Consider the following 14,692-nt stretch of genomic DNA (forward strand, 5'->3'; position numbering starts at 1 on the left):
CTAAACGCATCTCAACAAAGAGAAACAACACATATCAAATGTAAGGGGAAACTTTGTGGATTCCTTTCCACTTGGAACTGGACTGACCCCATCAATTAATTTTACAAAAGTCACTGACAGATGTTAACGAGACTCACGATCTTTGCCCACTGCTGATCTATACCAGATAAGAAACAGTGATTTTAGAGGCCTGCAACTTTTCCTCCCATTATTAATGCAATCAACCCTCATCTTCCTTCCTTTACACTCAGAAATCACTTATAAAAATTTAAAAATATATATTATTCTAATGAAGCACATTAATTAAAATGAAAGAGAAATCAAAACTATGGTTTAATTCCACATGCCAGTATAAATGTGTGACTGCTCACTTCATAGTTTTGCATAAATTTTCCCTTTGGAAAAGTCTCTTTCTAAAAAGCGAATAAACTTGTCAAAATTAAATCAAAGGAAAATGTTTAATCAAATTCAGTTTTAATATCTGCCTAACTACACCATTCCAAGTGATGACAGTCCAAAGACATTTTATCTAAATACATAGTTGTTCCCATTTACAGTTTGCTGGAGATTTACCATGACAGTGAATGTATTTATAATTTAGCCTTTATACAGATATGAATTTCCTGCCACCAATAAAATAATTCACTTTTCAATTGACTTACCTTTTCCAAGTATGTGTAGCTCCATATTTTACCATCTGCCCATGTTCTGGAAATTATTTTTCCATTGGGATCATACTCCATTTTTTCAGTCCATGTTCCTCTCTGAATGTAGGTCACTAAACCTGAATGGGAGTAAGTGATGTTGACTTCATTATATTTACTGATGGGTGACCACTGAACTGGACGTCCCGTCTGATCATACAGAATCCGAAGAGTGAATTTTCTATGGTCATCATAGATCTTGCCAGTTCTGGTTACGTGATCAAAATCAATGGATAACAGGTTTCTGTTATGGGCCTAAAGATAAATATGTAAGAATAATGTGTTTTAGATGGTAATATACAGTTGCAGGATTTTCTACGAAAACCAAATGATCATTATACAATGTTTTTAATAGTATATAAATACAGTCATTATTAAGGATGAGAAAATCCAAATAGCTGGAGTGTGGTATTTGCCTAAAAGAAAAAGAAGTGACTTTTACTCTCCAATTAGGGCACTCTGATTTACATGGGAAGATATTTGAATTTGCCCCCATTCTACAGTTACAAAAGTACATTTAAAAATGTTATTTTTACTTACGGGTTTTTAGGAAAGTGAATCCAGAAAGTAAAGAAAGTCAGACTTTTCAGTTTAAAATGTCTACTAGACAGGATGTTAAGGGCTGTATTGTTCAGAGTGGCTACTGCTGATTCTTAATTGAACAGCAGCAGTCAGGATAACCTTTTTGTGGTTATTAGCATTTGCTTTGGAAAGTAAACGTAGTCGCTACCATTAGCTCAATCTCTTACACCTGTCATGTTTCATATTTCAGCACTTTAGGATTTGCTTTACACAAACTTCCTATTTTAACACCCTAAACCTTCCTTTCACCTCTCTGTCCTTATTTTGTTCCAAGTCCTCCTCCATTTTCCACCTTCTTCCTTTCTTTCTAACTGCATACATGCATTCTATCCAGAAGTAAATAGTCCCATAGGGCAACCACACTGGAAGAAAGACTGGAGGGGATGGATATGATTTAAATAAACCATACTTTTATTTACTTAAAATATCGGGGGAGGGGGGCACAGCATTACATGAAGCTAATCAGGGTTTTTCTTAATCGTTGCCACATGTTCCCCAACCTGATCTAAGCCATCGTGTTGCTTGTCCCCAACTATCCTTTCCTGCAAACGCATACACAGGCCTAGAATAGGTTCCCCTTAGTACTGGACACGAGTTCCAAACCAGCTTAGTTTGGCACCCTTTACTTTCCTTTACATCCTTTTCCTATCCATCTTCCCTTTCATAATGTATACCGACACTGGCCATGTGCTACATGTTTTACAAACTCAGCTGCAACATTATAAGCTATCCCCCTGTCACAAGCAAGGGTCCAAAAACAGCTGGCGGGAGGGGAAAACCCCAGCCCACCTCAGCTAATTTCTTCCCACCCTGTCGGGAAAAAGGGAAATTAATGTCATGACCACAGTGGATCACGAAAGAATCTGGCACTTTTTCAGATTCTATGAGCAGGTTGGGGGAGTCTGTCAGCCCTTTCTCCATGACTGCAAAGGAAATTAACACCTCCCATTCTTCTGGTCAATGGCTGGGGCAGTGACATGCTTCCCTGGCACCCTTCACCCCACATCCAGCCAGCTAGTTCATACTTATTCCCACTCCACAATGATGAACTTTGGCTACCAACGGCCGGAAAAGCCCTTAAAGGAGCAACAATCTTTTTCTACCAGTGAGTCAGGGGAGGACTCACTGCATAAAGTCGCAGTGGGCACTGTTAGGTGGAATATATCAGCCCTCAAAGTTAAAAAAAAAAGTTACTATAACCCAATTGCTAAGAACCATTGCAAACACATGACTAAAATCCCCTGGAACCTTTTATTTAAGTTACAAAATACAAGAGAAGGGAAACAGTTAAAGCATTTAAAATATAAAGTATTTTATTTTATAATAAATTTTTAATTTTTTCATTTTAACAACATCCTTTGTTCCTTTTCCTTTTAGTTCAACAGAGGTTTCAGAAGGAAAAGCCCACTTGTCTAACAGTATGGTATTTCAAGGGAGAAATAATTGTCTTTTTTGTGGAAAAGAGACATTAGCTGAGATGGGCTACCACTGTTGTTATTACTGTTGTTAAAGTAAGATCCCATTTACTAAGATGACAAAACAAGACAAATAAACACAGAGGAGTGAAAAAGACCAGCTAAAATAGTAAAAGAAACTTCTCTCTCAGGTGTTGACTTTCACCTGCTGCTAGAAAAACAAAAGCACAAAACATGGCCTTGTCAACCACTTTGAAACCTACCCAAGTTGCCCCAGAATTGGGCTGGTTAGGGCATTGCTTTTAGTTAAGACCTCTTTCTAGTCACAGACTTCCAATAGTGCTGCACAATTATAGTCATGGCCAGCTCAGACACACTATTTTTTGACAGGCTGCATCTACGCCTACCTGCAAGGTCGATGGCTGCTACGCAATTTTTGGTATGCCAATTGCATACCAAAAACCAACTTTGCAGCTGTCGACTTCTGTGCCTGTCTTCATGGCAGAAGGTCGATGGGAGTGCTCCTCCCATTGACCTTTCTTAATAACATGCTGCTCAAAAGACATTCCGGGGTCGACATTGACCCTGGAATGTGTCGTTTCGCGCACGTGCGACAAAGCACCCTGGAAGATCAAATGTAAGCATTCAATCTTCTGCAGCAAGTGTAGACCCAGCAAAAGATGGAAAAGAGAAGAAACTAATGTAGAGAAGGAAAAGGACACATGGAGGGAGGAGACAGAGTCTTTCATCCCAAGTGGTATTCAAGATTTAGCTATAATTGACAGAGGTGGTGATATCATCACACTTCCTCTCTGGCCCAGTTTTATCAGAACCTCTTTAGGGTTGGGATGACTAAGGACCAGGATCCCAGGAGATGCTGGGGGTGACAGCCATGATGGTGAAACTTTCATGTATAGCCATTTTTCCTCCCACTCTGTCTTTTTAAGGACCCCAAGAGGGAACGGAGGGAGGAATAGATCATCCTCCCATCATTTTGTCCACCAAGTAGTTCTATTTTTTGACACAACAATTCTGATTCACTGATTTTTGGATGCATACTCTTCTTGTTTATCAAGAGTTATCTTTATATAAATTCTTGCATTATATCAGCAGGCCTTTTAACCTTCCTTTTGTACTTTTCCACTACAACATATTTGTTCTAAGTTATTGTGGCATCTTATGAATCTACACATTTTTTGTACTGTTGAACACACGATAGTAAATGTGTAGGCACAATTATCACAACATTACATATTGGATGAGGAGGACAGATTATAGGTTGCACACTCTGCTCCTCATTAGCGCTCATAGAAATCAACAACAGCAATGCACAACACCAGCATTTTTCTGTACACATCTGTTTCAATGTATTGCATCCACTGTGTGTTACTCTAGCTTCACATGTCTCTTGAGTAGAGAATGGAATAATCATACTGCATTGTCTCAGTATTTGTGGACAATAGGTTATATTAAGAAAGGTACTCAATCCTCTGAAGTCCAAATAAAAATTTGAACTCAGATCTCTGACAATATAGTTCATCTATCTTTATCTTTCCTCACCTATCATTTTTTTTCAGACAATCACTATTACCATTATAGTCAGTTTTAACTAGAGATGTATAATTATCAACTATAATCTAGCGAACCATAAAACAAATTGCTTATTGACTTGTTTCTTCAAATTAACAGTGCTCAATACTTCCATTAATTTATTTTGAACAACAAAATTGTGATATAACTCCTTGCAGCAGAGACAAGTCTCACTTTGTGTTTGTACAATGCCCAACAAAATGGAACCTGTGGGCACAGCTCTACAATAAATGTTGAATAATACTAGACCAAACTGTGATTTGCATAGTCTGAGTGATTAAAAGAAACATTCTTTTTTTATCTTCAGCTACAAATGGTTTGGAAACTTAAAAGGAGCAAGTGTTCCTTCTTCAGCTGTCTTTCCTGTGCTTTTATATACATACATATCTAACTTTAACAGTTTTCATTTACAACAGCCATAAAATACCAACATACTTCAGTAACATGGCTATAACTATTACAATTTACATTCTAAAAAAGAAAAATAACCCAATTAAGACATTATTTTCAGCTCAGCTATGTTTTTGGTATATTTGTATGACAGACATTTCTTAGTAAATTTACTTTTGCTGAAACTAGGATGGGTGATGACACATGTTGAAAAGAAAGCAAAGGACAAATCTTGACTAATATTATTTTACCATCCACTTATGAATTTAATGGTCTTGTTATCAACATTATGATTACAAACCAATCTAAATTCAGACTTGAGCCAAGGAGTAAGAATCAAAAATAGAACTGACAGGGATGGGGCATATGCACATCTTGCAGATTTCAGAAAATTCAGTGTTTTATTTCTTTGTTTTTTCATTTTGTAAGTCACTTCTTTGAAGTACAAGGCAGAATGGGGTTTTCAGGAGGGACTGCTGATTTACGAATCCTCACTTCTAAGCTGGCACAGAAATGACGAGTTGAAATCCCAGTGGTTTTGCTTAAAGATGCTTTCTGAAATCTATGCACAAGTGAATAATGAGCTAATGTGTGGAAAGTGAATTAGGATATTCTAATATCCAGCATAAGTCAAACGTTTACTTACAAATTTTGCTTACATTGTGACTTTCCTATACCAAATGAGGAGGAACTAGCTAGCAAAGAACCAGAGCCTCAGCTGATGCAAATTGGTGTGGTTCCACTCACTTCAATTTTTAGGCCTGCTGCTTATTAAAAATGTGTAAACTAGTTTCTACGTATTTGTATGTTCTTGTAGGTTCAATGAAGCTAAACCAATTTACAGCACCCAAGGATCTCATACCAACAACCGTAAACTAACTGTTTATAGGATTGGTAATATTATGGGAAAAAAACCCACTACTTGTTAACTAGCATAACAAACATATTTTTGAAGTACATATCCTCAAAACTTTTGCCCGGGGTTTCAGACAGTAAGTTTTTTAGGTGCAAAAAAAGTGGGCCTACAGAGGCATCTAATTTTCAATTTTGTATATAGTCACTTGTAAAAAGTGGATTGTATCCAGTTCTGAGCTCCCTCTAAGTTATGCAGAAGATAAGAGCAAGCAGCATCCGATTCTAATTGGCATATTACCATGCACCATGCACATTGGTTTTAAGAGCAGCCTTTAATTCATTTTCAGGAGTTCTGTTGATTACAAAAAGCAGCGTGCTAGCTTAAAATTAATGGTAAAATACTTGATTATATGTAGATTTATTATTAATGTAAAGAAAGTACTGTATCCATGGGCTGTTTTGCATGTTTGGTGAAAGCACGAGATCAGAGTATTGTAGACTTGTAAAGTTATGTTTAATTTCAGAGGTCTCCATCTGATTGGTGTACTGGGACCACTTGGCCACTACTGCAGCTTTCTAAGTTATTCTTCTATTTTCCATTTCTTCAAAGAAGAATTCTTACCATACAGCCTCACCACTTTTTAAAAACATAATTCTTGTATCTTGAAGGCCTGCTAATAGCATGGGTAGAATGCCTCACCTCTAAGGTTGAATTAACAATCCTCTGGGAACTCACATGCCTTTGTGCTGCCTATTAATGAAGACAGGGAATTAACAGCATTAGAAATCCTGGAGAGGAAAACAGCCTGATACTTGTAGCCTGGCCTCTCTTTATCCTACTCTCCAGTTGTCTGCTTTTTAATTTATTTCCTTATCACACAAACTCATTTGTATTGGTTACATTCAAGGACTGCATTACTTGGCTACTTTAACCACATCCGTGCTAAATTTTAAGTGAAATAACTTAACCTGTACTCCCTGCTTCATTCTCAAAACTTTGCGATTGTGCCACCTGTTTTTTTAATTGAATTTTGAGGACCCCCGCAGACCTGTTCATCTCCTGTGAGAATCAGCCCAATCCTCCTCTTACTCATATAGTCAAAATTTGGCATCAGTGTCTCTTACTCCTACGTTACAAGCCATCCAAGGCACAAGCTATCTACGTTAGGGCTTTGTACAGTCCCTATTTTCATATTATCAAGTGCTTCATAGCTTTATTTTCAAAATGAGACCAAATATGAACAAAGGCAAAAGCGCAACTTACAATGATTTATATTTGGTCTTGAATTGATGTAACTTTTTTGTAACTGCACCCAAATAATAGTTTTCAAAGATTTGTCAACAATAAGCCCTAAATATCTTTCATTCATTTAGTTTATTGGCCTCATGCTTTTTCATTTGGTTGATGTTATATTGTGTTTTCTTTTCAGATGGAGCAGTTACCTAACACTGATACTCTGACACTGTGACTTTAACTGCACCTTTCCTCAGACATCGCCCTGAATTTTTCTTCTCTACCACCAACAAATCCAAACTTCTGCCTTCCGTGTCAAATCCCTACACAACTCCACTATGCTATGTTCAAATTTCTCCCTTCCCTGGGAATATCCTCCTGGAGATTTCTCTCCTGTCTTTCCATTAAGACTTTGGCTACACTACAGTTGCTATTTTAGGATACAGACGTACCCTGAAATAGCATCTCCGTGGCTAAACACCGTGCTCAAAATAGCAGCCTATTCTGAGTATGGTATTCCAGTTCTGGTACCCCTTATCATGAGGGGAGTAGTGGAAACTTCTAAATAGCCACTTATTTCAAACTTTGGTGCTATGCGTATGGCACTAAAGTTTGAAATAAGTTGACTCAAAATAAATTACGTGATTTGCATTGAGCAAATTGTGTAAGCTATTTTGAGTTATGGCTACAACATAGTCCTAGCCTAAGAGTGGACGAATGAGGCCTCCTGCATGTCAGGCCTGCATGCTGAGCTCACAAATTCTGCTGATACTCAGAGATCTGCACATAGGAACTGTGCCTTGACCATCTCTCTGTCTCTGCTTTATAGCACTGATGCTACAATGCAGCAGGAATGCCTCGTTTGGGTTTTGTCAAAAGTAAATCCCACTGTGGAGTGGGAATGGAGGTGGACATGAAGAAACAATATAGGCAGAATATTATTCTTTGACAAATCCTGTCTTTATCTCATCCAGTACTCTTCCAGTGTGCTCCCTGTTTCCCTTCCATCTTTTGTACAGACTCTTCCTTACAGGTCTTCTGAGCCAGAGAGTGTGGATGGTCTCCTGGGTGTGCACATCTACAGAGTACAGTGAGGCTCTTTTTAGTTTGTCAAAATAATGAAACAAGATAATGCTATCGTCATGTGGATTTTTTTGGAGGGGCGGAGTCTCTATGACAGTAGGTCAAGTGAGTAGTACATTGTAGATTCTCTTTCTGAATGGAACAACAAATGGACTGTAGGTTAGAATCATAGAATCGTAGGGCTGGAAGGGCCCTCAGGAGATCATTGAGTCCAGCCCCCTGCCTAAAGCAGGATTAACTCTAACTAAATCATCCCAGTCAAGACGGGACTTAAAAACCTCTAGGAATGGAGATTCCACCACCTTTCTAGGTAACACATTCCAGTGCTTTACCACTCTCCTGATGGATTTTTTCCCCTAATATCCAACCTATACCTCTATGCCCCCTCTGTAACTTGAGACCACTGCTCCTTGTTTTGCAATCTGTCGCTACTGAGAACAGCCTCTCTCCATTCTTTTTAGAGCCCCACTTCAGGAAGTTGAAGGCTGCTATCAAATCGTCCCTCAGTCTTATCTTCTGCAAACTAAATAAGCCTAAATCCCTCAGCCTCTTCTGAGGCTCCAGCCCTGTAATAATTTTTGTTTCCCTTCACTGGAACCTGTAATAATTTTTGTTTCCCTTCACCGGACCTCCTCTAATGCATCTATACTAGGGGGGCCCCAGAACTGGATACAGTACTCCAGCTGTGACCTCACTAATGCCGAATAGAGGAGAATAATACTATCTCTAGATCTGCCTGAACCTCTCTAATCTGAAACACTCTTGTCTGGAAACATCCATAATCCCGCATGATTTTAAGTTAGCTGAAAGAGCACTTAACATGGGTGTTGCCAAGTTTCCCCAGGTTCCATAAAATTTGTTTACAGCCACCAGTCCTGGCTCTCAGCGTTCTGTGCTGTTACTTAGCTGTAATTTACTCCTAAATGTCTTCTAAAAGCTGAGGAAGTAGCAGAAATTTTGGTAATGCTGCTAGACAATATTGGCCTCCTGTGGTCCATCAAATTCTCTCATCCAGCACCAGGCAGGTCCCAAGGGTGCCAGATTAAAGGTGCTCCACATGTAGTTTCATGCAGTTTCTACTCAGCACTTGATCTATGGGTGTTTTAATTGGTTCAGAATTTTTAAATCAATGCATATATTTCTCTTCTTAAGCATATCTCACTACTCAAGGCCAAAGCCACTTGTGAGCCTCCTCCTTTTTTATACTACTGAAGAAAACACTGGTGCTGATGAAAAAGAGATAACATATGGAATTAAATTGGTCAATAGAAAATAGAACAAATATTGGGCAGGATGAAGCACGCTAACATATGGCAATATGAAGCAGATTAGATGATCTGATGCACCTTTTACATTTATCACTTTTATGATTCAATGCACTCAAATATGTGCTTTGTACTTATGTAAGCACAGCCTGAAAGCTTCATGCAGAAATGAACTGATTGTTGAATAGCACCTCGAAGGCTGTTAGAGCCAGCCATTCATTCCTCCAACATGTACATTTGCCAATACAGTACGTTAGAGAAGTGTTCAGTCTCTTTCCCAGTCATAACTAAAATGAGGATTCAAACTATGAAGAAGAGGTGACCTGGACAATCTGAAGAAAGGCAAAGAAAACATGAGGCTTTATCCCACATGCAAGTTATTTGTGAGGCTATTATGATCCAGTGATCTGAAAGGCATTCAGTCTGACAGTTGGTTTCATAACAGATGGATGCTATGTCATGACAACCACTAGTTGGGCTAACGAGTCATTAACAGATTCACTGCCTTTTTGTCTGCTCTTTGTGTAGCCCTGAACCTAATGGTCCAGGACTAGGGATCCAAGGTGCTACAATCATACAAATAATGAACAATAACAATTAAATACTTAAAGCAGTGAGTGTGAGTGTACATTATTCATGTTTAAAAATGGAGATTAAGCTTAATAAACACACATTTTGCTGAGAAAAAATCATGTAGGACTGAGAATCAAGATGCACCCTTGAAATATTTGATTAATAAACACCTATATATATTCATAGTTTAATTTGGCATAATCTAACTTAGTACATACCTATACATCCCACTGTTGCTAATTGTTCCTTTGAATGTTAAATATCCAACTTATTTTACAGGTGTTTCAAGAAGTGCTTGTGTCAAAATAACTGGTTTCTTAAAGATTTTTTTTTTTTTTTTTTTTTTTTTACAAGTTAACAGTTGCTTTGGGTCTTACTGTTAATTAAATGCTGAATGTGACCATCTGTCATTGTAATATGTGAATTCTCAGGAAGGAAAATATAACCCAAGGATGCAATGTTGAAAATGATTGTTTATTAGGAGCAGATTGTGACCTGGCTAGTACACTCGTATAGGGGAATGAGGGATGCAAGATATGTCATGGGTACCATAAGGCGAGAGAGAAAACAGCACCACAGAGACACAGCTTTGACTTGCCTTAATCTCCCCCCTTCTGCCAGTTGTACTGGCCACTGCAGTTAAGCAGTGCATAAGTGGAAGAAATCTGCACTAGCTACAGCACAAGGTGGCAGACAGCAATTACCTCCAGCCAGAAGAAGAAGGGAAGTCAGAACACAAAGACTCACAATCTATTACGGGGCAGAGTAATTACATGTTGCCCCTGGCACTGGGCTTCTGCCAAAAATCACAATTTAGTTCTGAGTTGAAAAGGAAAAAAAAATCAATTACCTTTGGAGATCAAGTTTGATAAGTAAAATCAAACAATAATGTATCAAAATCCCTGTGAACTTTGGAAAAAACATTTGTTTTAAATTTGTGGCTGAGGCCAAACTCCAGAACATACTCTTCATTAAGATCATTTTATAGAAACTAATTTCAGCATGATTTAATTGAGCTGTCTTCAAAAAAAAAAAAAAAAAAAAAAAAAAAGAGAAAGCTGCACTTTACAAAAGAGGAATTCTTACCCTTAACCTTCTCTCAAATGCTGAGATATTGCCTTTGGTCTGCTCCCTTCTTTGCCTCCATTCTATGAGGTTTGAATTATGTTCTCCAGGTAACGAGATATTGCACTTTCCCAAAGTGGGGTTGACAACACCTGCTAGAATGTGAGGTTCTGTGTTCAGCGTTATCTCCATTCCACTGGCGAAGGTGACCCTCAGAGAACCATCTGGGCTGACCCGATAGATATTCTGCGTGTTTTCTGTCAATAAAACAAGAAGATGGGGAAAGTTTTGTTCTCCAGTTTTATTCAACAAATGTTAGATGCGCAAGGGTTATGTCTGCCCGTGGTTTATAGGCAGCTGTATATATACCAACTTCTGTGTATAGTTGTAACTTGGAGGTCTTCAGACAAGTAAACAAATTTTCAGTAAATCTAGGCCTTATTATTTTCCTATTGGAGGCATCCCATGTCCAGAATAAAAGCTGTCCACCTTCACACCATAGGCTTTTTTAAAAAAGTGAGTTCACCAGGTTGGCTTTTTAGCCAATTTGATATTCTGTTGATATCAATATGCTACAAATGTAGTAAAACATTACTCTGAAATGAACTTAATGGAGAACTGAGACTGAGTCTGACAGCTACTTAGGATCAGAACCTCTCCCCCGACTCTTTATGCCATATAAAAAGGCTGAAAAGCCCCATTTCTGATTGTAGGAGGATTTCCCTGGTGTAAGTGTAACTGCCCACAGGAAGACTCAAACCTGGCTATCAGCTTAGGTTGCAGAGGACACTCATTGTTTCTCTGTGAAGTTGTCTAGGTGCCACCACGTGGAAGAGTGAACCACATCTAGATGTGTGGGTTACATAAACACTGTGAAAATCAGTGATAAGTCTGCCATATGAGGATCCCGCCCCCACAAGCCCTCTGGTGTAAGAAGCATGTCACGGTGCAGTTGGTGGGAGGAGGGGGTGTTTCAGTGGTGAGACTAGAACATGAAATGCTGTAGGGAATCTAATCAGTGCTATAGTTCATAGGTCAGCCGCTGGAAGCTGTCATAAGCTTTGGCTGGACTCAAGTATAATTTAAATTATGCTGCAGGCCTCAGAGCATTACACGATTAGGACATTGCTAAGGTGGTTTAAAGACACCATGATGTGACATTCCATATTCTTTTTGGAAACATGCTGATGTATGTGAATATGACAACTGAAAAAGCTTTATGCAAAACACACCGTACAAGGTATCACTGGAAAAGTTACAGTCTGTTGAATGTTTGTATTCTATGTGTGTGCATGTATTACTGCTATATTTGAAGTTGGAAATGTGAAGTATTGACCTGTGTTACTGATGTAGACATGCTAAGTGAGTGCCATTATAAGGGTATTTCAGAAACTTTATGGCTCGTTGATAAGTTCAGGTTTGTTTTGCCTGTGAATCTGTCCCTATGGAGGGGCTCAGAGTTCCCACAAGAAAATATGTTCACTCTCCTGATGCACCCATCATCAACCCAGTATTTTGCCACACAGGGAGGTGGAAGGCTTGCCAACAAACAAAGCCTTCTGACCTCCTGGACAATCTAGTCAAGGGCGGAGTCTCCAGAGGTGGGGCTGCCAGCCCTGAGAACACCTAAGATGTCTGCAGGATACAACTGAAACTGAACATTCAGAGGGACTGGGCCCAGACTGGAGGCTTTCCAGTCTGTGGGCGAAGACAATCAGAACTACTGTTAGGGTACGGTATTATGTGGAACACGGCTTTTTTACTGAACTAAGCTTAGTTAGTGTATTTTGTTTTATTTTGCTTATTAATTTACTTTGCTCTTACTTATACCCACATAAAACCTACTTTTTACATGTAATAAAACCACTTACTTTTATTAATGAGCCCAGTGTAAATAACTCTTATCTGGAGTGGGGAGCAGCTGTGCATATATGTTTGTACATAAGAAAGAGGGCCAACAACATGACCTTACTCTGTATAAAGTTTTATACAGAGTAAGAGTGATTTATCTGGGGTTCAGACCCCAGTGGGGCTGTGTACCTGGATGCTGAGGCAAGTCCATTTTACTGCGCCTTCTCAAGCTGAACTAAACTCATTGCCTGTATTGCACTACACAGGACCATGGCCCCATCTTTGTGTCAGTGCTGGAAGAGGTCAGAGGGTCTGGCTCAGCAAGACAAGGTAAAGGGGCACCCAGGAAGATTGTCTCAGTGATATTTCAGGACATCAAGTGACAGTCACAAGGAGATCTCTGTGACTGAACCCAATCACAGCCACCTTAAGCCTTCCTTCCTCAGCCTGTGAGTTTGGCGCTGCACCTCTCAGGGTATATGTACCTTTAAGCCAGAACGTATGATTTCCAGCTTGATGACACACACAAACACTAACTTTTATTGAGCTTGTGCACTAAAAATAGAGTGCTGCTGCAATAGCCTGAGCAGAGGCAGTGGCTAGCTAGCTGCCTGAGTACAGACCTGGGATGGGATTGTATTTATGTGGCTAGCTTGGAGGCTTCAGTTCTATTTTTAGCTTGCTAGCTTGATCACCTCCCACCTCCTCTGAAAAAAACATCACAACCAAAACAAAAAATCTGAGGATGAGCATTTGGTCATATTTCAGCAACACAGTGTCCCTTTATCAGAAGGGATCTCACAAGATATCTAAACAGATTAGGGATCCTAAGGAAGTACCATGGTAACTACAGATTTCTCCTCGGAATTTTTGCTATTCATGACCTACCTACATTCACTCAGCAGCTGCTATGGGTCATGCTTTGTTGTCACTCCTATAAGAACTATTGCTAGAAGGTGGCATTGCCAGAAATAAATCCCCCACATCAGCCACTGATTGCATTTCCATATTACAATGTCAACACAGCAAGTCAATCTTTTGCACGGTATTGCTTAGAATGACAAGAATAAGTACATTTAGAAGCAATTCTTATCACTTGGATTTGAGATACGAAATGGAGTTACTCATCAAGTCCAGAGGTAGCAGAAATTTAAAAAAACGGAGTCTACCCAGAGACCCCTGAATACATTCATAGTTGGAAATGCACCCACCAGTGGTCCATTTCTAGTAGTTACCTTGGTGGTAAAATAAAGTAGAATTATCAATCTGTTTTGCAGTTGGATGGAAACAATCAAAATAACATGACTATCTGGGGGTAAACTGATAATAATGCCAGTGGCTATGGGTTCAAATTTAATAATTATAGCAAGACAAACAGATGTGCCTTACTTACCTTGTTTTAAAGTATATATAGTAGAGGTAGCTGAGAAGTTTGTAGCTGTGATCACATTTTCTCTGTTGGATGTTTCAAGTTCTACTCTTGTTAGTTTTTCAACATCACTGTGGAAACTGCTGACCTCACCAGTTGGAAACGTTACATTAGTCAAGTGTCCTTCAAGGTCATACCTGAGAAAATAGGATTCAGATGTTAACATTGGAGAGGGTTAATACAAATTTGTATGCACTCCTAAGAACAAATATGGTGCAAGTTTAATTAATGCTGATTGCTAAGGCTGCATGATAAATAAAAAGATAAATTATTGATGTGAATTAATTATTAAATGATGTGTTAAGTCTTCTACTTTTTGAATTCTTTGCTCCTGATATGACATATTTTTAGCACTGCTGGATAAAATATAATTGGTAATAGGTCAGTTTAGTGTAAAACCACTGTCTGAATCAATTATATCATGTGAAGTTGCAATATGTACAGTCAGTGGTGATTTAAACTTACTTTACTTTGATACATGAAAGATGCCACTAGGGGTCACTCTACATACAGATAACAAACAGACATTTTCTAACATTTGAATACATTCTCGTTCCTAGATATGGCAAAATTCAAAACATAACATTTTGTTAATTAACTTAAAATATTGATTATGGATGATGAAATCTTTAAAAGAACTATAGTTATTAGTAAAT

The 14,692-nt window shown here is 38.7% G+C and overlaps 1 protein-coding gene across 1 annotated transcript in view; it reads right to left on the reverse strand.

The window, feature by feature from the left end:
- Window positions 1-14,692, reverse strand: part of TENM1 (teneurin transmembrane protein 1) — a 516,043-nt gene that overhangs the window by 17,827 nt on the left and 483,524 nt on the right. The window contains exons 26-28 of the mRNA XM_075007401.1: window positions 14,001-14,173; window positions 10,778-11,013; window positions 663-959 (exon numbers count right to left, since the gene is read on the reverse strand). Of these exons, the coding sequence (XP_074863502.1) occupies window positions 663-959; window positions 10,778-11,013; window positions 14,001-14,173 (706 nt within the window). The remainder of the gene's footprint in view (window positions 1-662; window positions 960-10,777; window positions 11,014-14,000; window positions 14,174-14,692) is intronic.

The sequence above is a fragment of the Carettochelys insculpta genome, chromosome 13, assembly GCF_033958435.1.
Source record: "Carettochelys insculpta isolate YL-2023 chromosome 13, ASM3395843v1, whole genome shotgun sequence".
NCBI classification, from domain to species: Eukaryota; Metazoa; Chordata; order Testudines; family Carettochelyidae; genus Carettochelys; species Carettochelys insculpta.